This window comes from Anopheles moucheti, chromosome 2 (genome assembly GCF_943734755.1).
Source record: "Anopheles moucheti chromosome 2, idAnoMoucSN_F20_07, whole genome shotgun sequence".
NCBI lineage: Eukaryota > Metazoa > Arthropoda > Insecta > Diptera > Culicidae > Anopheles > Anopheles moucheti.
The window spans coordinates 82,472,583-82,494,996 of NC_069140.1; the positions used below are offsets into that span (position 1 = coordinate 82,472,583).

Sequence of the window (22,414 nt, forward strand, 5' to 3'; positions counted from 1 at the left end):
TTTTATTCTGCAATTGTTGTTTGTTTGGTTTGTTTCGCGAAGCGCATAAAAACAGACGACCACACAAAGCGATTATTAAGAGTGCAGCCATACGGAAAACAAACAAAACATTCTTTTCACACTTACCTTTTGTAGAATTTTGAATATGCTGCAGGGTTGTGTAGAGATTTTTTTACCTAAATGTCAGTAACTCCGTTTAGTGTCAATCAAACATGGAACATTTACGACAAACAGGACTGTGTTCGAATAAAAACTCTGTCAAATGTTGCTTGTTGCATGGAACTGTCACTGTTCAAAGAAACCCTTGGATTCTTCTATGGTCTATGATAAATTTAGAAGTTAAATCGAGTACTATATTTATATCTAGCCCGTATATAGAATATTACTTCCTCAAGAAAATTACCAAAACTGAATAATTTATCATTTCTCTAATACACGTTAATTTTTGGGTGATTTTTTAAGTATTTAGATATGTTTCTTATGCGAAAAAGCCATCAAAGTATTCCTACTCGTTATGAGGGAAATTACTGTGTTTGTTGTAAAAAAAAGGTTTAAAAAGATACTATTACCATACTATTCAAAAAATTCAATCTAACACAGTTAAAATAGACCGAAAATGGTCTCAGTAGTTTAATTTCAGTAATTTGATTTCAGTAATTTAATTTATCATTAATCTCATTTAGTTCGTCCGAGGCAATACAGGGTTTTTCAGTCCAGTTCAACCACGTAACACTATCTGTCAACAGCTTAAAACATTTCGCAAACTTTATACATTTACATTTACATTTTACAACGTAAACATTTTGTTCTGTCACTGATTCACTCTATGTTTAATATTCGTGTTTCGATACTTGTCCTGCTCGGATCATTGCAATCGATCCAATGAAATTGTTTTCATTGTTTCTATTCTTCATAACTGTTTTAAAAGTTGTTGTAAAATAATTGCAATAACTAAAATATGTACAAGGAATACAATGGAGTATCAAAACCAACAGTATAAAAATCTAGTGAGTCAGTGGCAGAACCTACACGACATTTTACACAGTTGAGTTGGAATTTTACAGAGTTCCTGTGTTGAAGAGGGTTAACGGATCCGAATTGTTCGTACGATTCTTTCGAAACGTTTTTTTGAAACTTAAATTGTACTGATAAACCCTATAAACTATCGTAAACAGAAATGATATCGACGACTCAAAGCGTTACAAGCGTTACACTTCTATTGTCTCCTTGGGGTAAAGCTGTCAAACTGTCAAAATCAAATTGTCTCGTGTGTTGTCTCATTTTGTTTCAAATGTTTTATGATGTTTGATGTAGCATATAACCACAGAACACTGTGCCTTTTTTCTCCTGTCGCTCGTCTTGTTCCATGCTTGATACGGACACATGCTTAAGGTTTAGTTAATTTAGTAATGCAAACAAACACACACACACACAACGAAATCGAAGCCATGGCCGAGACCAGTTTTGAAGTCAGAGAAGATGGTGATGGTGATTTTGTTGTTTTATTTGATTGCAAATTTGTCATTATTACACATATTAACCGACTTTCTGTTAGTGGTAGTTATTATTGCTGTAGTACTCGTTGGCACGGGAGTTATGGGTTTAAAGGCTACGGTGCTAGTGTCGTACGGTAAGTGAGACGCCGCACGATGGCGATGCTGTTGCTGCTGCTGCTGTTCCTGTTCCTGTTGGTCGTAGTACTCGTTCTCGCTGTCGTGCTCGTGAAGCATGCCGGCATGATGGGAATGTTGATGATGGTGGTTCAGTGTGCTGCTGCCGGTGCCATTGCCCTGCCGCTGATGGCTGCCCCGGTAGTCGCGCAACGTTTTCGAGCTGATCGAGTGCGATTTGATCTTGAGATCGCGCACGGTTGCCTCGACCGTTTGCGACGACTGGAAATTAAAGCTATGATGTTTCTGTAAAGGCAGCTTAATGTGGCGCCGGCTGTTAGTGCTGCTGGAGGATGACGATGAAGGTGTGTTGGTGCTGGGCGAAGCGGCCAGTAGGGCGGGCGGTACGGGCGGGGCGCCGCTCTTGCGGAGCAGCTGATTAATCTTGGCCTGCTGCTCGCGGCTATCCACCGGGAACAGTTCCCGCGGGATCACTATCCGCGTCTGGTGCTGCGTTATCTCCAGATAGTGATTATCGTGTGCCACCGGGTACTGGTCCGGTCGAAGGGTAATGCACAAAACAAGGGGCGCGTTAGTATTGCACAAAACGAACACAGAAAAGGTTAGGCGACAAAATGCTTACCTCATTGATGCCCCGGTGATGCCCCTCCGAGCCCGATTCCGTGTCCGAGTGAAGCCGGAGTGACGATTCGTGTCCCTTATTACCGAACGGAAGGTTCATGTAGATCGGATCCAGCCGGGTGCTACTGCCACCACCGTACGGTTTCAAGCCATGTCCGCTAGTGGAATGGGTCTTCGATACAAGCGAGTTGGTGGAGGCATACTTCCGATGTCTTGGTGCCGGGATTGGCTTGATGCAGTCGTAGTAGCTGTTCGAGACGGCACTGTTCGAGCGACTACTTCCACCCTTCCGGCCCGGCTTCTTCAGACTGATCCGGTACCGTTCCTGGTGCGGTCCCTCCAGTATGAGTGGCTTCCCGGGTGGAATGAGCGGTCCCATAGCAGTTGGAATCAGTGTCGGTGTCGTCGCCTCATGGATCTGTATCGAATCGGTCAGGTTCTCGTACAGCGGTGTTACCGTTTCCAGATCTATCAGCTTCTTCTCGCTGGCCCGCTTGGTGGACCGCGTGCCACCGATGGTGAAGCTGTGGGAGGACAGCGTGTCACTGTTGTCCGCCATGGCGGCCATCTTGCTCCCTTTACACGAATCGTCCATACTCGGCGGCTCACCGGACGGGGGCGGTGGGAGACCGGGCGCGTGCTGGAGGGTCGGGTGCAGGGGGGCCTGCAGGCCACCCTTCTGGCTGTCCTTCTGATAGTTGATGTAGTTGTACGGATGCGTTGGAAAGCAGGACGGGGTGAGCGTTTTGTTATGATGCTTCAGCGATGGCGCGAGATTAGTTTTACACAGCATTGCCTGGGGTTTTTGGGGTGTAACAATTGTAACAAAGATAGGACACACACACACAAAAAAACATACACACGCACACAAGGGGGTGTTGTAAGAAGTCACACAACACAAAATATTGTACAAAAGTCAACAATTAATCTAAAAATATGTAATGTTGAAGGGAAGATATGCACTCAGCAGCTCGAAAATTAATATTTTTTCGCAGGAAAATTACTGAACTTGGAAGGATAGGAAGGGTTTTCATGAGAAAAGTTATCCTCTGTGATGAGTAAATCTGTTTAAGATACACGTAGGTGCATGAATAATTAAACCAAATTAAGTCCAGGTCTCTATTATCGAGATTAAAAAAATGCTTGCAAAATTTGTCTTCAATTGTTTATTGAAGTAACTTAAATCCTACTTGCCAGTAAATCGTTAAAATAATTGACTATATTTCAAAATTCTACGATTTATATAAAGTTGCTTCTATCGATATAAAGGCACTAAACTAAAATTGTACAAAATCACGGATCTTTGGAATGTTATAAGAGAGGATTCATCAGATTGATGTAAATGACTCTGATCAAAAGTTTCTAATCGAAATTACAAAAATCAAAAAGTAGTACTAATATCCTAATTACTGTTTCTAATAGTACAAAATGGCGTATAATTTGTCATAAATAAAGTATATAAAAAACTAAAAATTTACATGAATACTTTATTTTTACATGAAAACGAACACAAACAAATCCATTTTTAACCCAAAAAACCCCGTCTAGGTTTATTCAAAAGTTTAATAATTATTCTGCTTGTAGACATAACGTTCTACTACTAGGCCATAGGAGGACTAGGCGTAACGATAGTCGGTCCTTGGCTACTGGGGGAATTGGTTCGGATGGGATTTTGGACCGTCCCGTTCGTGTGAAGACTGGCCCCAATACCAATACACCAATATTAATTAATTAAAAAGTTTGTTTTAGTTTAAGAGAACTTCTGGGTATTGAATATTTCTGGCCAAGAAGGTGCTTTACTCTCACGGTAATAGGAAAATTTGGGTCATTTGATAAAGATTCAAGCCTACGGAAGCGTTTCTGAATATTCTTAGCCAGTATAAATAGCCAATGCGTTGCCCTCGACCAACATGGATATAAAATAAAATCAAAAATTCAATCAAACTGACCAATTAGATAACCAATTAGATTGAGAATGGACAACTCGTGAGTGGATCTTCGAGTTGTAACTTAACCATTTGTTGGCGCGCAGATTTGAAACAATTTTATCAAATATATCTGAGAGTCCTCGAGCTTCGTGCGGGCTGTACATATCTCCCCTTAAGCGTGTGAAAAATTAAGAGCGTTTTAATCGATAAACAAACAAAACACGGCGACACACCACGCAATCTCATTTCCTACCTTTTTCGGCGGTGTTTGCAATCCATGGAACGGTAGGTTTTCATATTCTCCTGGTTCGATCTGGGATCCGCCAGCAGTCGATGATTCTCCAGTAACTGTACCGCCGTCGCGCCAGATGAAACGAAACAATCACAAAACGGAACGTTAGTGTTTAGTCCCGATCAAACCAAGAAACCCAAAAAAAAACCCATTATGGAAAGAATGTTTTAAGTGTGTCATATATCATCGTCGGTATGTATGTATGTTCTTCCTCAGAATGAACCTGGTGGGGGGTGGAGGAAGCGGTAAAGCAACAGCAACTCCATCATCGGGACGCGTAAGAGAGCGCGCGGTTTCAACCAAACAATCAAAACAAAGCAACAGCTAAAAGAAGCTAAAAATACAGAGGAAAAAAAACACAGCCGGAAGGAAAACAACATGGTTCAGCGATTGTTCCATACCTCCGCCTACAGCCGTACCAGCTTCCGGTACATTTGCATTTCCACCATCGACCCCCCGTGCCGGTGCTCCTGCCGCTGCTGGGGCCGTGGTGGCCGCTGGGGTGCTGGTGGTGCCGATGGTAGTTGTGTTGGACGCGACGGTGTTATCGTGGACCGCTGCTGGAGTGGACGTGAGGGACGGCGGGTCTTCGGTGGGTATGGTTTGTGGCTTTTTAACATACGTAATAACTGAACACGTAAATAAACAGTTCCAAACACGTGGAAGCGGGGACCATTTCAGCGACAAATGCAGTAAGTTATTTTTTTGTTTCAAATAAATGTTAACCAGCATTAAAACATGAAATAAATGAAGAAAAACAAGCGAAAGAAAACGAGAAAGCATGATAAAAACATGTGAAAAGATGAGATAACAATTGATAAGTATAAAACAGGAAGGAAGAATAGAAGGAAAAGAGGTAAGATGGGAAATTCAATGAGTAAAGGGAAAAAGGGCACACAGAACAACACGATCATGGGAAACAAAAGGGAAAATAGGGAAACAAACGCACTCGCACTCACACTCACACACAAACACACCGCAAAAAGCAGGTTAAAAGTAAAGAAAAAGGGAAATAATAAAACAAACAAACAAGCGACTGTACCATTGCTCGTGGAGATGCGCAACAAATCGATACTGTTACGTTTTTGGAAAAATCGTCGAATGCGCCACCGGAGCGACTGATCGTAGTGCCGGATGTTCTCGGAAGCATCCGTCTCCCGTTGCAGACACCTGAAGAAGTGGGGCGAGTTTAGTGATGGGTGAAACAAAACGAGCAAACCGGCGACGGGTGAATTCCAACCCCGAGAACCGGAACCAATACATTTTACCACCTGCCTTTAGCCCTCACCGGTAACTATCTACTGGAACTAATGAAGCTTGCCTCCATCACCAAATGCTTCTTAAGGTTTATAATTGATTTCCGTTTGTCGGAAAATAAATCACCTTTCGCAAGGCAGATACAGTGTACAGCAAATGCACCCAATCGATTTGTTTATATTTCTATGCTATTTTGTGTGTTTTTAGTTATCTAACAAAATGTTTCTTGATTTAGTTTTAACAATCTAATATTTTTTCCTGATTCTTTCTAATATTATTTCTAATTCTAATTTCTTATAACTTGGTTATGTAAAGATTTGATTAATTTAGAAAGATTAATGTGTTCATTTGATTTACTAAGCACAAAATGAACACATACAGTGACTGAAATAAGTATAAGGGAGCCTTCCTTTAATCGATAAGGTACTCGATAAGTAATCAGGTAATTGCCTTATCAATCATGTTCATGAAATAGGCATAATTTGGCATAAGTTTGATTACTCGAAGAATTTGTGGGAATATTCCCAATAATTATGTAGATTTTTACCGACTGCATAAAAATGCTTCGGATCTGTAGCAAGTATTGTTTAATTGATTGCATTATTCAAATTGAATTTTATTTCACTTCTTTGACTGAATACTATTTTTAATCATCTAAATCTAAGTAGATAGAGAGATTGTTGAAAGGGTAAATGGCATAGCCCTTATTTGTTTTGATTTTAAAACAAAAGAATTCAAAACATCTAAGGATGTGATTAAGAATTTACCTTCCCCGGAGCCTCCCGAACCGTTTTTAAATCAGTCTTAGCATTATTAGCCGTTATTTTATTTTTACCCCGAAAAAGAATATAAAATATTACGTGTTTAAGCATCATAGCCAGATGAATCATAAGCAGATTCAATGAAACGATGTATTAATAGCCCCATTAGACTAATTTTTATCACGTAGTTAGGCTTAATAAGAGCTTAATAAGGGCTCCATAATAGATAACGATCTTTGGCAAGATTTAATACACGATCGCTAATGTATTAGAGCGAATGCCGAGAGAAAATATATTATATTATACAACCATATATTCATGTCTACCACTGTATTACCCTGCGCCTGAAGTATCCAACTAACGCCATTATACAAAATTCTATCCTTTTTTCACCGATTTAACAACTCCAACTCCAAATGGTACGATCTTATTGTACAAATAAAGAGTTAAATAAATAATACTGAAGTAAATTAAGCCACAACTGTAAACATATAAAGGATTTGGACGAACAGGACGATGGTGAACGTTGGTGTTAGCCAGGGGTTTTCGATACTGTTAGGTGATGTTGATGACTGCAGCTTTGAACCATGGTCTCCTTTGTCTTGGTTAGCACCAATTTCTTTTTCGCTTTTCTCACACACACACCAATGCACCAACATGCACAACTATACACAAGTGTAAGCGTCTACCCGATCCGGCACGTATAGAGCCGCCCGGATTAGTTCAACCGTTACTGATAACTGCACCAATCATTACTACAAACTACGCACCAAACCAATAAACCAAAGCAAATACCAATGTAATAATACCACTGTGTGTATGTGTGTGTTGGAATCCAATCCTCTTACCTGCGATCTTTCATAAATGAGAATTCGGCATCTTCGATTTCTTCCATGTGCATAGAAGCTATTAGTGAGAGGCGCGCGCACGTAAACGAGGTTTGAAAGTTTTAGTAAGAAAGAAGTTAACAAACATTTATGAAAAGAAATATCGAGAAAAAACGAAACCACACATGACGGAGAAGAGAAGAAAAAAACAACACAGAAAGGCCGTGAGGTTCAAACGGTGTGAGTAATAAACATAACGAAACAAGAAACGTTAACAGAGTGATGAAAGACAAACAGCATATAACGCTTTCTTTTTTTTTTTGTTCGCTTTACTGCTTTGGTAAGCTTATGCAGCACAAAAGTTAATGGAAAATCAAAATTGTTCAAAATTTACAACAATAAAAGTAAAATAATGGTGGTGAATGTATACGAAACAGCCAGAACACGTGGACCAAAAAATGGGTGCCGGGATGGCAAATGAAAACTTTTTACACTAAACACTGACTAGTGGGAAATGGTTGATAGTGAGCACAAAGCACAAATTGTTGAGAATCGCTATCAAATACGACTGCCGTCAGAGTGGTTCGGACATTTAGAGCTAAAGGTAATCGAGTTGGCTGTGGTTTGGTTTCAGGCATCTGTCAACCGGAATGTGAGTCGGTACAGCCAGCTCTTGAAGTAACAGTTTGGCCCGGTGTACAATTTTCCCGTTCGACTGATGGGACTGAACCATTCCACGTGATTGACCATTCGTCGGGAAGGACTTTTTCGAGCAAAAGCTATTCGAAGAAATCCTTCTCCAACAAAGGCCAGTCCTTTAACACATTAGGTAGTAAGTAATTTAAATAGGAAAAGAAACAAAGCCCTAAGAAAAACTGCAAATTTCGTACCAACGTAAACATTGGAAAAAACCATAAAACCAAGCCGTACTACCTGTTCACATTCGTTGCCGTTTGTGTTTGTGAGGTTTTCGTTTTTACGATCACTAAACAATGTGGATCTGTTTCATGTGTGTGTGTTGTAGTGTAGGCTTTTACGGTTACGTTTCCTATACTTACACTTCTCCTGTCGTCGCTTCCTTCGGCAGATGCAAATGATGATGATGCAGACCAGGATGACCGCGAGCAGCAGTGCGGCCACGGCCCCGATCAGAATGTACGGGGTGAGTACATCCCCCTTAAGCCACCAGGCGACGTACCCTGCAACGTAACGTAGAAGGTTAGTTGTGCTGCACACACTTCTTCGCACACCATTGCACAGTGGGCAGGGGAATGGCGAAAGCAAATCAAACCTCAAAATCGCTTCTAGACTAGAAAATGAAACTAACCCCGAGTGCCACTTGTTTACAATTCTAACTTTTCTTGACTATAATGTTACGTATTTTTGTATTTGTTTTATAAAACTTTGATTCAAAAAAGTTCAGAAAGTCGATCTCAAACCACATCAATTTTATTAACAAATTTCACACAAGTATTTAAAAGATTATTCCTTTTTTTATATAAATGTGTAGTTTTAAAAACTCCAAACCTTAAAATACTCAAAAACACTAAGCGAATAAAGAAACTGATGAACATAATGTAACACTTTCAGTTTGGACACAATTTTGGAAGCCATTTCAAGCCAAACTTCAGAAATCAGATAACTGTCAATTCAGATTATGCAACGTTATAGTCCTTAATTCCTTATAACAATTTGTTTCTTTAATAATTATCCAAATTTTGCGTAAAAAAGCTCTTCTGCATAAACAACTGGGCGTCTCCATTCGTTTACTACTAAATTATTGTTATCAGTAACAAAAATTAAAGCAATAGAGCATAAAATAAAACGAAATCAACCAACCAGAACTATACAAATGATAAATATGCATAATAATACTTATATATATATGTTAGAATAATATTATCTAAATTTTGCGTAAAAAAGCTCTTCTGCATAAGCGACTGGGCGTCTCCATTTGTTTACTACATTCGACTAATTTAAAATATTCCAAATTATTTTGATATATAACAAAATTAAAATTCATTAAATGTGGTTTTCAACAAACCACAAACAAACATATGATAAATATGCTCATATTGTTCATAAAAACTTGAAGTAAATAGTCAAAAATCGTTATGAAATATGGTAACTGAATCATTTTTTGAATAACTTTCTTATATTATTAATAATTTTGAAACTCACTAGGTTTTAACCCAATATTGAAATACACTGTTTTGTATCAAAACAGTTTACTTTTCTAAACTTCTTTCATAATTATGTTAAGACCGATTTTTCGTAATGAACCCATGCAAGAAAGATTTTAAAGAATCGAAAAATCAATCAAGCACTTCATACAAAATATGCAAACATTTTTTAACTATTTCTTTGAAGATTTCACAGAAATCGCGAAAACAATGTTCATATTAGTTACGATACGCGCTATATGACCTAGAGGTTCATTCGCGATTTGAAAGCAATAAAATTACTCATTACAAGGTGTTTCAGTGGCGCCCTCTAGCGGAAAAATCAAACTACACTATATGAAAGGAGCAATTCACGATTATTATCCCAATTGTTGTGCTAAAGTGCCCACTGTGCATTGCTTTACCTACCGGCAACCTCCATCTCGCACGGTGTACCCATGCCGACGTTATTGCTTGCAACGCACACGTAAATGCGCATCGCCGATACGGCATCGTCCAGCGTCAGGTAGCTCTCGTACGCCTCACTCTTAATGCGCTGGCTCGGCAAACTGTCATTCGCGTACTTGACGCTCCACTCAAACTCCGACTCCCGCGGGCTGCCGGTAGCAACACAGATCAGCACCTCCTCGTCCTCGACCTCCTTCCGCATGATTTGACACGTGGGTTTATCTGCAAGGGGACAATCAAAGAAAATGGTCACTAGCTTAGCTTCACATCCCTTCCCCGCGGAAAACAACGAGCTTACAATGGATGTCGATGTACGCATCGGTTGAATGGTTTCCGTGCTTGTTGAATGCGGTACAGGTGTACTTGCCGGCATCCGAGCGTCTCAAACCTTCGTCCACTATGAGCGCACTACCCTTGGCAACAATCTCACCGTTGCGTGCCCAGTAAAAAGCGGGCTCGGGATAGGCCCGCGAGGAGCAAACGATTTTCGGAGGAATTTTGCCCTCCTCCACCGAAATGGTTGTGCTCGAAAGGCTCGTGTTTTCGGGTGGATCTGCAGAAAAAAGAGAAGTAGTCATGAACGTCTGCTCCAAACCGATAGACAGAGCACTGGGTCACTACATACATTCAACACCAAAATAAGTTGTACTACGAACGCCCGGTCCTGCAGAGTTGTTCGTGGACACGCACGAGTAGTTTGAGCTGTCCTTAATCCGATCCAATATTCCATTCGTCCAGGCGGACATGTTGAAATGCTAGAATTAGGAGACACATCACGTCAGAATTGGGAACTTCTTCTGCAATAACAATATTCCAATGAACTCTTTAGCTTACCAACACAGAGTATGCACTCTCGAAGTCACCCGTCGCTGGTTCCGACGGTAGATACGTGTTGGTGATGTAGTACCGCTCATCACTCTCCTCAATTCCAATTCCATCCTTAAACCACGAGATGGTGCACGAAGGTACACACTCCACCCGGCAAGACAGCGACATGTTGGTCGTCGAAAATAGGGCCCCCGTGTAGGGCTGCAACTTTTGGATAAACGCTGGCGGTGCGTGCACTTCCAGATTCACCTCCGCCGGATACCCCTCGCCGCCCTCGTTGTACGCAAAGCAGGAGAATGTCGTGCGCGAATCCAACCCGACCGGGTCCACCGTCCAGGACGGTGTGACCACATCCAGCACCGGTTTTCCACCGCGCAACCAACGATACCGGCTGGCAGCAGGATTTCCTCGATCCTCGATCGAGCAGTTAAACGTCACGCTGCGCCGCTTGATCGCAATGTACGGGTAGTGCACCATGGACGCGTTGCCCGGCTCGTAGTAAATGTCCAATGGGTTCTCGTCGCTCACATCGCCCCAGCCGGCCGCATTGAAGCCTTCGCACGAGTAGTTCCCGATGAACTCTCGGCCCACGTTCTGCAGCAGCATCTTGCTCGGATCGACCTCGCACAGGTTCTCGTCCGTGCCGAGCGTTTCCTCCTCGCACTCTGGCAGCTCCTTCAGGAACTCCCCGTCCAGGAACCAGCGGACCTTCGTGAGGAGCATCGGATTGCCGTCCACAATGTTGCAGAGCAGCGTTATGTTCGCCTGATCATTCTCAACCACAGGCGCTTCCGGGTCCATCGTTAACATCACCGTCGGTTTATCTGGAACAAGAAATTGGCATATTAGCAAAACTCTAGCTAAAGTATCTCTAGCCCTCCCCCCCCACTAGAACGTACATATAACATCAACGTAAACTTCATTGTCAGACACATCGAACCCGATCGAGTTCGAAAGCTCGCAGGTGTAGGCACCGATGTCGTGCCGCGTCGAATTCTTGATCAGCAGTGCCGTCTGTTCCGGGTTGCCACCCTCGTAACGCACGCTGTTCAGCTTGATCTCCTGATTGTTCCGGTACCACTTCACGCTCTCGAGCGACGCCGGGTTCGCCTCGTAGTCGCAGAAGATCAGAAAATCTTGCGTCTCGTTGACGGTGATGTTTTCCGGCTTTACGGACACCACCGGTGGATCTGCAGCGTACCGGACAAACGCAACCCGACATTAACGAACACAAATGGAACGAAATAAATATGGAGGTGACGAAACATTAGTGACATATATTAGTGTGTACGATTGGCTACATTGGAGCACTTACACATCACTTCCAGCGTGAGGGTGTCGTGCAGTGGCCGGTCCAGATCCTCACGCATCACAATGTTGTCGGCTTCGCAGCGCATCGACGCACCGTTTTCGAAGCGCGTTGCAGTAAAGATCATCTGACTGATCGTTTCAAACGTTCCATCATTTTGAAGATACTGCAAAACAGCATCAAGAATGAGGTTAGAAAGTGTGTGTTTTGTTTTTTAAACCCGAAGTGTCTTAAAGAATTTGCTCACTGTTTTGGTATTAATTGAAGTCATCTCACTGGATTCCTCCGTGATGAGCTTGGATGAATTGTACCAGGTCATATTAGCTGCCGGTCTTGCTCCGCTGACCTGCAATGAGAGGGAACGCTTTGTAGAGGAGTCGTCACGTCTTATTCTGAGATGCGAAGTTACCTGACACTGAAGCAAAACCTTTGTCCCTTGAACCGTGTGATGTTCGACACCGGATAAGTTGATCTTGGTGGGTCGTACTGTTTGGGGGGAGGAAAAGATCGTTAGGAATATCTTAACAGGTCGGCTGATAATTGTTTGGCCTAACACACATGTTACGAACGCGAACGTAAATCGAGCGAGCGTACCTGCATCGGAAAAGGTAAACGTAAAGAAACGTAGAAAACAGGAAAGGACTAGCGCGTAGACAAAACGTAGATAAAATACCAATAAAGTCCGACGCCCAAGCGTGGTCGTAAGGTGTGGAATAACACACGTAAGGAAACATTACAACCATTAGGGTAATGTCATAAAATACCCAAGGATTCGTAGGTCAGCTAGCGCGCCAGATAAAGGTAATCAGGTAACACCTGAACTAATAAGCGAAAATAGGGCTTAGCGAGCGCAAATAATACGAACTAGCGAGGTGCAATAAAATGGCATACCTGATTTCATGTAAACCTCGTTTAGGTAAAAAAGGCAATAGTGATAAATAACGAGATGAAAGTTTCTATCTCATTCTAATTCTTCCATCTCATTTGCGCTTTAAAACTTTCAAGACACATTGTTACTATATAAGCAGGAAAATTTGTTAAATAAACTCACTTGTACTTGCAACTTAAACCGTGATTGGTGCTTATTCGAGTCGCTGTGTTTGCAATCGAATTGGATAAAGGTCTGCTGGGGAACTGATTCTGCTTGCCAGGAAAAAAGCCTACTTGCTCGACCCGAACGATTTGAGCGCTTCCACTTCTAGCTGAGATTTACGCGAGAGTCTCTCCTGGGTGATCATACCTTCGCGTGATCATCCAACAAACGGCAAGTCTATATCATATTTAGTTTTGTACCAATCTTCAAACGACAGCAACTCGGACAATAACCTAGTAGGCTAGAGCATTTTGTGTGACGCAACTTTTGTGCTTTGAGTAATCATGGAAAAGAAGGAATTTCGCGTGATGATAAAGCATTGCTTTTTGAAGGGGAAAAATACAGTTGAAGCCAAAAATTGGCTGGATGAAGAGTTTTTGGACACTGCTCCACCAAAATCGACCATCAAATATTGGTATGCTAAATTTAAACGTGATGAAATGAGCCCTGGGGACGGTGAACACAGTGGAAGCCCAAAAGAGGTGGTTACAGACAAAAACATTAAAAATCCACAAAATTATTAAAAGCAACCGTAATGTGAAGTTAATCGAGATAGCTGACACCCTAAAGATGTCTCAGGAACGTGTTGGCCGCGCGAGCTTACATTTAACCAAAAACAACAAGGAGTTGATGATTCTGAGTAGTGTTTGGAGCTGTTTGAGCGAAATAAATCCGAGTTTTTGCGTCAATATGTGTTCATGGATTAGTCTTTGCTTCTCCACTTCACTCCAAAGTCCAAAAGACAGTCATCCGAGCGGACTGGACTCGATGAACCTGCTCCAAAGCGGGGGAAAACGCAACAATCAGCTGGCAAGGTTATGGCGTCAGTTTTTTGGGATTTGCAAAGAATAATCTTCATCGACTTTCTTGAGAAAGGAAATACCATCAACAGCGACTACTAAATAAAGTTATTGGAGCGTTTAAAGGACGAAATCGCCAAAAAAACGGCCACATTTGAAGAAAAAAAGGTCTGTTTCATCAAGACAATGCACCAAATTTTCACAAATCAGTGAAAACAATGGTAAAAAATCATGAATTAGGCCTCGAATTGCTTCCCTACACACCGTATTGGCCAGATATTGGCCCTCAGCGACAATTTCCATTTCTCAGATCACAAAAGGATGCTCGATGGTAAGAAATCTTCGTGGGATTGAGAGGTGATCGCCGAAACTGAGGCATTTTTTGAGGCAAGTGGCAAATACTACTACAAAAATGGTATCGAACAATTGAAAGATTGCTAAAATCGGTGTATTATCTTTGAAAAGAATTGATTGAAAATTGAAAATTGAGAAGTTTTAGTGTCTTGGGTCAAACAATTATCAGCCCACCTGTTACATTCACTCCACTGCCGATGTACTCACCTTGCAAATCGATGTGGAACTGGTTGTCGACGGATAGGTGAAGATCCTTCATCTCCACGCGACAGTTGTACGTTGCGCCCAGCTCCTGGCGCGATAGCGTGAGCGACAATGTTGACTTGACCGTGTACAGTCCGTTGTGTTCCTCCACAACCAGGTTGTCTGCAAAACGGGGAGCCCTCGTTAGCCTGGTGATGTGCGGATGTATTTGGATCCCTCACTTACCTCGAATAACCCGACCAGATCGATGCCAACTTATCACAGGCTCGGGACGGGCACCGTATACCTCGCAAACGACCTGCAGGTCCTGCCCTTCGCGCATCGGTCCAATGTGGGAACCGTTTTTAATACTATTCCTATTGCCATCCTGCAGCGTAATGACCGATGGTACGGCTGTAACAATCAGAACCAAAAGCAAAAAGAATTAAATGCAACATTTGCAACAATATCCGAGCATCGGAGGTGACCTACCGTAGACGTTTAGTGCCACGCTGTACGCGCCCGAATTTTCACACAGCTCCGACGGTTCGAGAAACGTCGTCTCGCACAGATATGTATCTTCGTCCGCTATCTCAACGCTGCGGAAAATGAGCCGGCTCGTCTGTGCCTCGTGCGACAGCGAGAGCCGATCGTTGTAGCTGCCCTCGACTTTGGCCACCTCGCCATCACCGGACACGACCGCTATCCGTTCGGTTCCCTTGAACCATTTCAGCGAGTGCAGCTCGCCGCAGGTCGCTATATCGATCGGGCAGGCCAGCTCCACCTTTTCGCCCCTTAAAACGGATATTTTTTCATCTGCAAAAAAGAAAAATGGTAATGGAAGGCACCGCGTGGGGTTAATATATTATCGATATCATTGCATGTCAAACAAAAAAAAGGAGCAGGGTTCGCTGAGAAGAGTCGCGTAGGTGACACGATTTGGGACGAGTGGATATGTTTATCTGGTGTAGCTTTTCAGTTCTCGAATAACACAGTCTATTCCAGCGTAAGAGACAGTTCGAGTAAGACTCGCTAAGTACTTCAGCGGCCGATGCCGCCTGGGGCAATAACCGAGACCTTCCACCTGGACCGGACTCGTCTCAGGAGTTGCCTTAACGCGCCGCATTAATAACATCACGTCAAGTGCCAGCGGTAACCAAACACATGCAGCCCAAACCCACCAACCTCCTCGGAGCACGGAGCGGCAACAACTCCTTCAGCAAAGCAGTATTCTTGAAGGATATCAAAAATTATGCCACGGGCTCCACATTCGGCTCGCGTAATACGAGCCCCTGTTCAGGTCTCGCCGACTTGTCAACATTGTTGGCGTTGGTTTCGCTTTCGTCAACGGCGCACCAGACACCACGGGTGGATTGCCGTTCAGTTGTCGCATCCACACAAAAAGGTAAGTTCTCCGTGCTGGGAGGGATGAAAAGACATGCCGGAGCTGGTGAACGTGATTAAGGCTCATTCTTTACACCTCCCACCTAAACACCAGAAGGTAGTGGGCCATGTGCAGGATGTCTAATGGCATTAGCAATCTCCAGAATATAGCATGGGGGGGGCAAAAAACCTGTCAAGAGCACACTTCGTTTTTCTCACATCACCTCCAGCAAACGTCAGCCAAGCGCAGCTGACATGTCCCGGAGGGGGGGGGGGGGGGGGGGAACCAGGTATCGGATCACGTAGTGCCGAGTGGCTCCAAACTCCACGCTCCAAACATCCGCCCCAAAAATTTTCGACTGCTAACATGCAAACAAACCCCCGCTCGGATAACCGCCCCAACGCCACCAGATGATTAAAGCCCAGTTTTAGACAAACTTCCGCCCCGGGCCCCCGGAAGCAGCTGGAAAACTTCAAAGCGGAAGCGGAACTTCAACCCCTTCGACCACGCGGATCCATCAGCCCCCCCGCATTGGGAAAACAAAAGGGAAAGCTGGCGAGTAATTTCCATGGAAAGTATGACTCCCCAGTGGTAATGGTAATGGCGCACGTATGTGTGCACATGTGGGTGTGTGTGTGTGTGTGTTCCCATTTCTAATTCTCACATCACCCCGACGGCCGATTGGGAGTGGGACAGAATTTATTAGCACACATTGCTGCAACTGCGTATGCGCTACCAATGGGGCAATTGTCACAACGCAAATTCTCATGTGCCTAATACGCCTTTCCTGGAATAATACCTTTCCGCCGATGTACCGGAAATCGATGTGTTTTCGCCCTACACAACAAACGTTTGTTTTGTCGTCGTCGTCGTTTTTTGTTCCAAGGTGATCTTAATTCTGGTTTGCGTTACTCATTAGTTTGCCCACATCCTGCTCCAACGAGCGCTCCAGCGCTAAGGTATTCCAGCGTATCCGGATCTCTGCACAAAACTGATCCAACGGCAACGGCTAGATTTAAGCCAGCCCGAAAGACAATGCAATGATGGGAGCTTTTCCAACGCCGGTCCCACCCACTAGGGTTGGTTTTTCTTTTCTTGCATAGCTTTTCTTTTTTTTTTGCTTTCCTTTGGTGGTTTTGTTTGCTAGCGGGCGTACCAAACTATGAAACGAGCACCCTCTCGTTAAGACGTGCTCGCGTTGGGTCACGCAAAAGCGTCGCCCAAGTTCCCACCGTTAGCATTAGCATTAGCAACAAGCGGCAGTTGAGGCATTGAGGGCGGGAGAGAGAGCGTTTATGCTTCACCGATCACCGAGCGGCTGTGTGTTTGTTGCCTGCCCGTTTTACCCCATGGTAACGCAGGAACACCATCTCAGCAGGCCGGTCTCAATTGCACCATGCAACACACTCGATTGGACCCTCTTGACATTAGTGGCTCATGCCCGACGCTGTGTCGAGTTTTATTTTCCACGACACCTTTTACTGCCACAGTTCAAATAATTAACTACCGGACGGTAAATGGTACACCCTCGTACTCGATCTAGGCGAAGAAACGGGGCAAGGTTCCTGGACGTTGACTCAGGACTCTCCGTTCGCTTTACTGTTCCCGAGGGAGATGCCCTTTTTCGGGGGGTACTACGGTACCGGTGTAAACAGGTTGTAAGAACACACTCGGGTCATTAAAAACCCGAGGGTGAATAATGTGATGTGATCATAACTGTTCATTGCCCAACTGAGTGGCTGTTTTTGATGGGGGAGAGGGGAATTATCATACAAACTTTCACCTGTCACTGTTCTTTTGGGAAGTTCTCCCTTTATTCAGAACGTTTTTTTGTATTGTAAGCTAGTTGCTAATGTTGTAATATTATGCACCAATTGTTATTATTTTTTCAAGCGAAACACACTCCATCGGTGTAAAAATAAGCTTAGAGCGAATGGTGGCATTGTGGCATATCTTTTACTATGTGGTTAGTTTCCGCCCTTTTACAATAGATGGCGTAGGCACCGTTAATTAGTAATCAGTGTCAAACCGGACACACCACAAACTTCATTTCAATATCTGATACAAAAACCCTCATCATTACTTTTACTCACAAGTATAATTTGGGAAGATTGAAAAGGTTTACAGTTCCACCTACAAAGCTGGAAACTGATTCAGCATTAAGGTTTTCTGTTTGCGTTGCAATCTGAGAATGAGTAAATATCATCTTTTTACGTTAACCTTAATTAGAAATAGCCACGAAGTCTATCAAGACATTCATGAAAAATCCTTGGTTCAAAGCTGATGCTGTGTATCCAGTGGGATCAACTCAACAAACTCGATTATATGTTAACGTTTGAAGGTCAAGAATTGATACGAAAACAGTCTCAGAATAATGAAACATACAACTACTTAGCTTAAGTTGTTGTTACTTACTGGAATATCTGAAATACTGAAGTACTGAATACTTTCTCAAGAATTCCATTTCCAGTAGTATGTCTTTTTCTTGATTAGAGACTAATAAAGTCGTACGACTCAAGGTACCTAAGTATTATGAAAGACACTCACTCAGGTGATCACAATTGCTGAAATGCTGAATTGCTGGTGATCATTCTTCAACGAGAATTCAGCTCAGGACATTTTGGACCAAGACTTATTTTCTTGTCTACTAGCATCTCTTGTCTAAAGACGAATGAAGTCGTGCGATTGCATGTCTCTCTCGACTAAATTTCCAATAATTCTGACCATCTGGAGAAAACTGGATAGGAGATGGAGTGGACTCAATTACTTCCAAGATATTTGAGGACTAAATTCAACAGTTCCCAGACGTAATCTCTCTATTCTCAACTACTCTCGTAGATGGAGTTCATATGGAGTTTGAATTCTCATTTCATTAAAACTCAGTAAATACTATAGTAGACGTGAAGTTTTCTCCAGCAATTCCTAGACGGATTTAGATACGAAAGAACGAAAAAGGGACTACCAAGTCTAGACGAGAACAACAAGCGATTAAAGCGTTAATATAGTGGGAGCGTGTACTTACCTTGACAAGATGTATTGCTAATGTGCAGGAGTATCCATAAACTCAGTATAACAATACTATTCATATCTACCAACTATTCAAATTCAAATATTTAATCTATAACAAATAAATACATCTATGCGCGCGCGACTGCACCACTGCGCCGTGATTTCCACGCACAACCACACACACACACACACACTATTGTTTCCGCACACACGCGCACGTAGACGATTAGGAAAAGCGGGCTATTATTGCTGATGATGTTGCTGCAGTTGATGGTTGAGCAGTAGTGGACCGTAATGGTAGTAGTTGCTGCGCTCGTCGTGGTAATTATTGTAGCAGTAGTTTGTCATTCCTAAAAATAATCAGCCGTTAGCAGCGACCGGCGGCTGCCAGACCGACGGGAGAGAGAGCCAACAAATAAAAAAAAGATGACAGAAAATAAATAAATTATCACAAATCGGTCCGGGCCCCCCCACCCCCTCATATAACGAGCCATCCACAGATGGTGACCGATGGTTGGGTATGTTTTGATTTGGCTGCGGGGAAAAATGGGTGGAAAAAACCAATTTCAAGGATCCAATGTGGCAATGTGGCAAACACTGATGGGGCAAGGGGGAAGCAACAAGGGGAAGGGCGGGGGCATGACAAATCGAATGAAATAAATTCCGTTCCGAAAAGGATAATGTTCTGATGAATGCATTGAGATTGTGGGGGGCACTCTCCCATCGCGATTGCAGTGTGATTTTCCTTTTGCTCATTTCTCATCCCGTTCACTTTTCTCACTCACTCACACTCTCTCGCTCGCGCGCGCTCTTCGAATTCGTAACGCAACGAAACCTTTATAGCGTATTCGTTTCATATTGGGGAACAAATTACAATTAAAAGGTACGGTAGCACACAAAACAGCACACACACACAACAATGATTCAGAATCGAAATGTTCGGACACAATTTCGGGGGGGGGGGGGTTTGCTTTTCTCCCACCCCACGCTCCGATGAATGGATAGGAAAAGTCGGGAAAATTTTGTTCTCTCGCGCAAACGGGCAAAATTTCGTACCGCATACACCGTAGAGATACTGGCTCCCAATTTTCACCCAATTTTATAGCGACACACACTCACACACACATTATTCACACATACACGCGCACACACAAGGATAGACGGGCGAGGAAAAATGTAAAGGAAAATTTTCTTTGCCGTTGTGTGCTTCATTTCTTTTTTTTTTTTTTTCGTTGTTGCTATTTGTATTTCAGCTCCGCATCATCGAAGCTGGACGAGGTTCGCGGATTCGAACTATTCGTTTGGTAGCGCCAGATGTGTTTATAGCCTCACGGTCACTGGAAAATTGATTTCCCGATGCACGTGCATTTCCTTCCAATATCCCTTCACCATCACCCTTAGCACCACCATACGTCTGTTTGTCAACCTGCCTCAACAATAACATTCGCACCTGTCAAAAACCACATTGTTTTTCTTTTATCCCTTTTTTGCTACGGTCAGGATCGGCCCATAAGTCACCGGAGTTCACTTCCCTCACCACAGACAAGTCACTAACACACGATCACGATCAAGAATGTGGCCACACTTCCGCTCGTAATACCGAGTATCAAATTTCCATTTGGCCCACATCAGAACGTCGGACTTTGAGGCTCGCGGTGGCGATGGAACGTCGGCCACAAACATCGGCAATCGTAGCCGAACCAACCTTCTCGACAGGTCCCAACGTATGATGGGCTGATCGTTCGTTTGTCGTTGCTTCGTTCGCTGCGCTGTGCGCCGTGGTACAGTTGTAAGGTTTCCCGACACACTACTAAGCAGGAGGCCACAAAACACCAGGAATTTCTTTGACCTTACGCACGCACACACACACACACACATGTAAACACACGTACACCCACACACACGAGCGTGCAGGTGATGAGAGTGAGAGGGGTTTCCTTTCGATTACGAATTCACTGTCTCCCATCGTCTCTGTCGCTCTTTTTCTCTCTCACTCTCTCGGGTTTTTGAGTAGAATTAGACACTTGTTCTGGTATTGCTAATGTTTTCGTCTCATTTCTTTCTTCTTCCTCCTCTTCTTCTTCCCTCGAAAACGTAGATACTAATCGTACAGCATTAGTCTACTTAGTGAGTGGAGTGGCAAGAGACAGCCATTGCATGTAAATGACATCAACTAATATTCTTGCTTGTACCCAAGTGACAGATGCGAGTTAGTGCTGTTTGGTAGTGTAGAGGTGAGTTGTTTGGGTGTTGTTTTTCTGTCACCGCGCTCGGCCATCTTCATGGCTGTCATTTAGTGACAACATCTCCACCGCCCGCTACATCCTTTTTGACGTTTCTGTACCGCTTTTACGCATCTTTTTTTCATTCGCTTTAGTATGTGGCAAGAGAAACTATTCTACACCAATGTGGTCAACGAACGGAATTAGATAAAAGCAGAACGACAGTGTCGACAGAATGTCCGACTCGGACGTCGGACCAGAAATAGCAGGAATTGAACCGTATCTTCCACAAATGTCATACGCGTTCGACAGCGTTGACCGCTCACGAACTTTACAAACGCACGTCAACCTCCGGGCGCGTCACCCTATCCCAAACCCGGACCGGATGCTGGGGATGCCTAATCCTAGCGCCCTCCGACCCCGTGTGATTGGAACCCGACGGGGCCTCCACAGGTCGGGAAATTCCTGCCACCGTGTCTTTATTTTCGAAACCTTTTCCAACTCCGCACCACACACGCAACGGTGTTTCCACCAAACCTTACGGCAATTTATCTAAATATAACGCACGCATCGCACCCCGTCCTGCAGCACGGGTTTTTGCAGCAGGACCGTGTCCACACACGCCACGGCGACCACGGCCGCGTTAGCTCATCGTCGTTTCCGTTTGTTTTTTGTCCACGATGCGCGCAAAAAGAAAATTTCTATTTATACCGTATGTCGCCAGCGGCGATCGGTCTCCACCGCGCGCTAATTCGGTTGATGAGTGTATTTTATTTCCCCATCCTCGCGGGCACATGCTGGGGGACCGGGCACGGGTGCGGGTTTATTTATTCGCAAAAGCGTAAGATCGAATTTCCACGCTGTGTGACTTTTTCTTCTTGTTGTTGCGTGCACTTGCGTTGCGTGCGTGTGTATCGGTGTGCATGTATGTTTTAGCATGTCCTGCTTCGATCGCATCAATCTATCGAACGTTCCAAGTTGATTGAATCATAAGAAAACCGCGAGGAAATTGCACTGCTTGAAGGCCACTCTCTCGAGGTAGAGACACATGCCTGACACATACCTTCACTGTTACTGATGAACGTACATTCTAAATAACCCCCCACCCTTTTCCGCCATCCACCCTCCCTTCCCTTTACCACCACACTTGGCAAAGGGTGAAAAGAAAATCCTCACATCCGATTCAATCACATTGAATTTCCTTTTTTATCTGGAGCGCATAGCACCGGATTTTCCGATGGAAATTCGGATGCGATTTCTTCGGTACCGAATGCGGAATACTTAC

At 43.6% G+C, this 22,414-nt stretch overlaps 1 protein-coding gene across 1 annotated transcript; it reads right to left on the bottom strand.

Moving 5' to 3' along the window:
• Window positions 1-1,502: 1,502 nt before the first annotated feature.
• LOC128310471 (hemicentin-1) lies at window positions 1,503-20,709 on the bottom strand. The gene is made up of 17 exons (XM_053047118.1): window positions 20,613-20,709; window positions 18,921-19,291; window positions 15,007-15,330; window positions 14,761-14,928; window positions 14,539-14,697; window positions 12,494-12,570; window positions 12,332-12,430; window positions 12,091-12,250; window positions 11,675-11,965; window positions 10,782-11,599; window positions 10,573-10,702; window positions 10,246-10,500; window positions 9,909-10,169; window positions 8,376-8,516; window positions 4,434-4,528; window positions 2,254-3,048; window positions 1,503-2,162 (listed from the first exon to the last, which is right to left on the bottom strand). The coding sequence occupies exons 2-17, from the start codon at window positions 18,982-18,984 to the stop codon at window positions 1,503-1,505; spliced, it is 4,497 nt and encodes a 1,498-aa protein (XP_052903078.1). The 5' UTR covers window positions 18,985-19,291; window positions 20,613-20,709.
• Between the last annotated feature and the right edge of the window lie 1,705 nt (window positions 20,710-22,414).

Excerpts from the sequence above, each read along its gene's own strand:
- LOC128310471 (XM_053047118.1), bottom strand. The coding sequence starts at position 18,984 with ATGAATAGTATTGTTATACTGAGTTTATGGATACTCCTGCACATTAGC. Across the intron at positions 15,331-18,920 it reads TAGCAATACATCTTGTCAAG|ATGAAAAAATATCCGTTTTA; the intron begins GTAAGTACACGC and ends TCTTTTTTGCAG. Across the intron at positions 11,600-11,674 it reads AGTTTACGTTGATGTTATAT|ATAAACCGACGGTGATGTTA; the intron begins GTACGTTCTAGT and ends TTCTTGTTCCAG.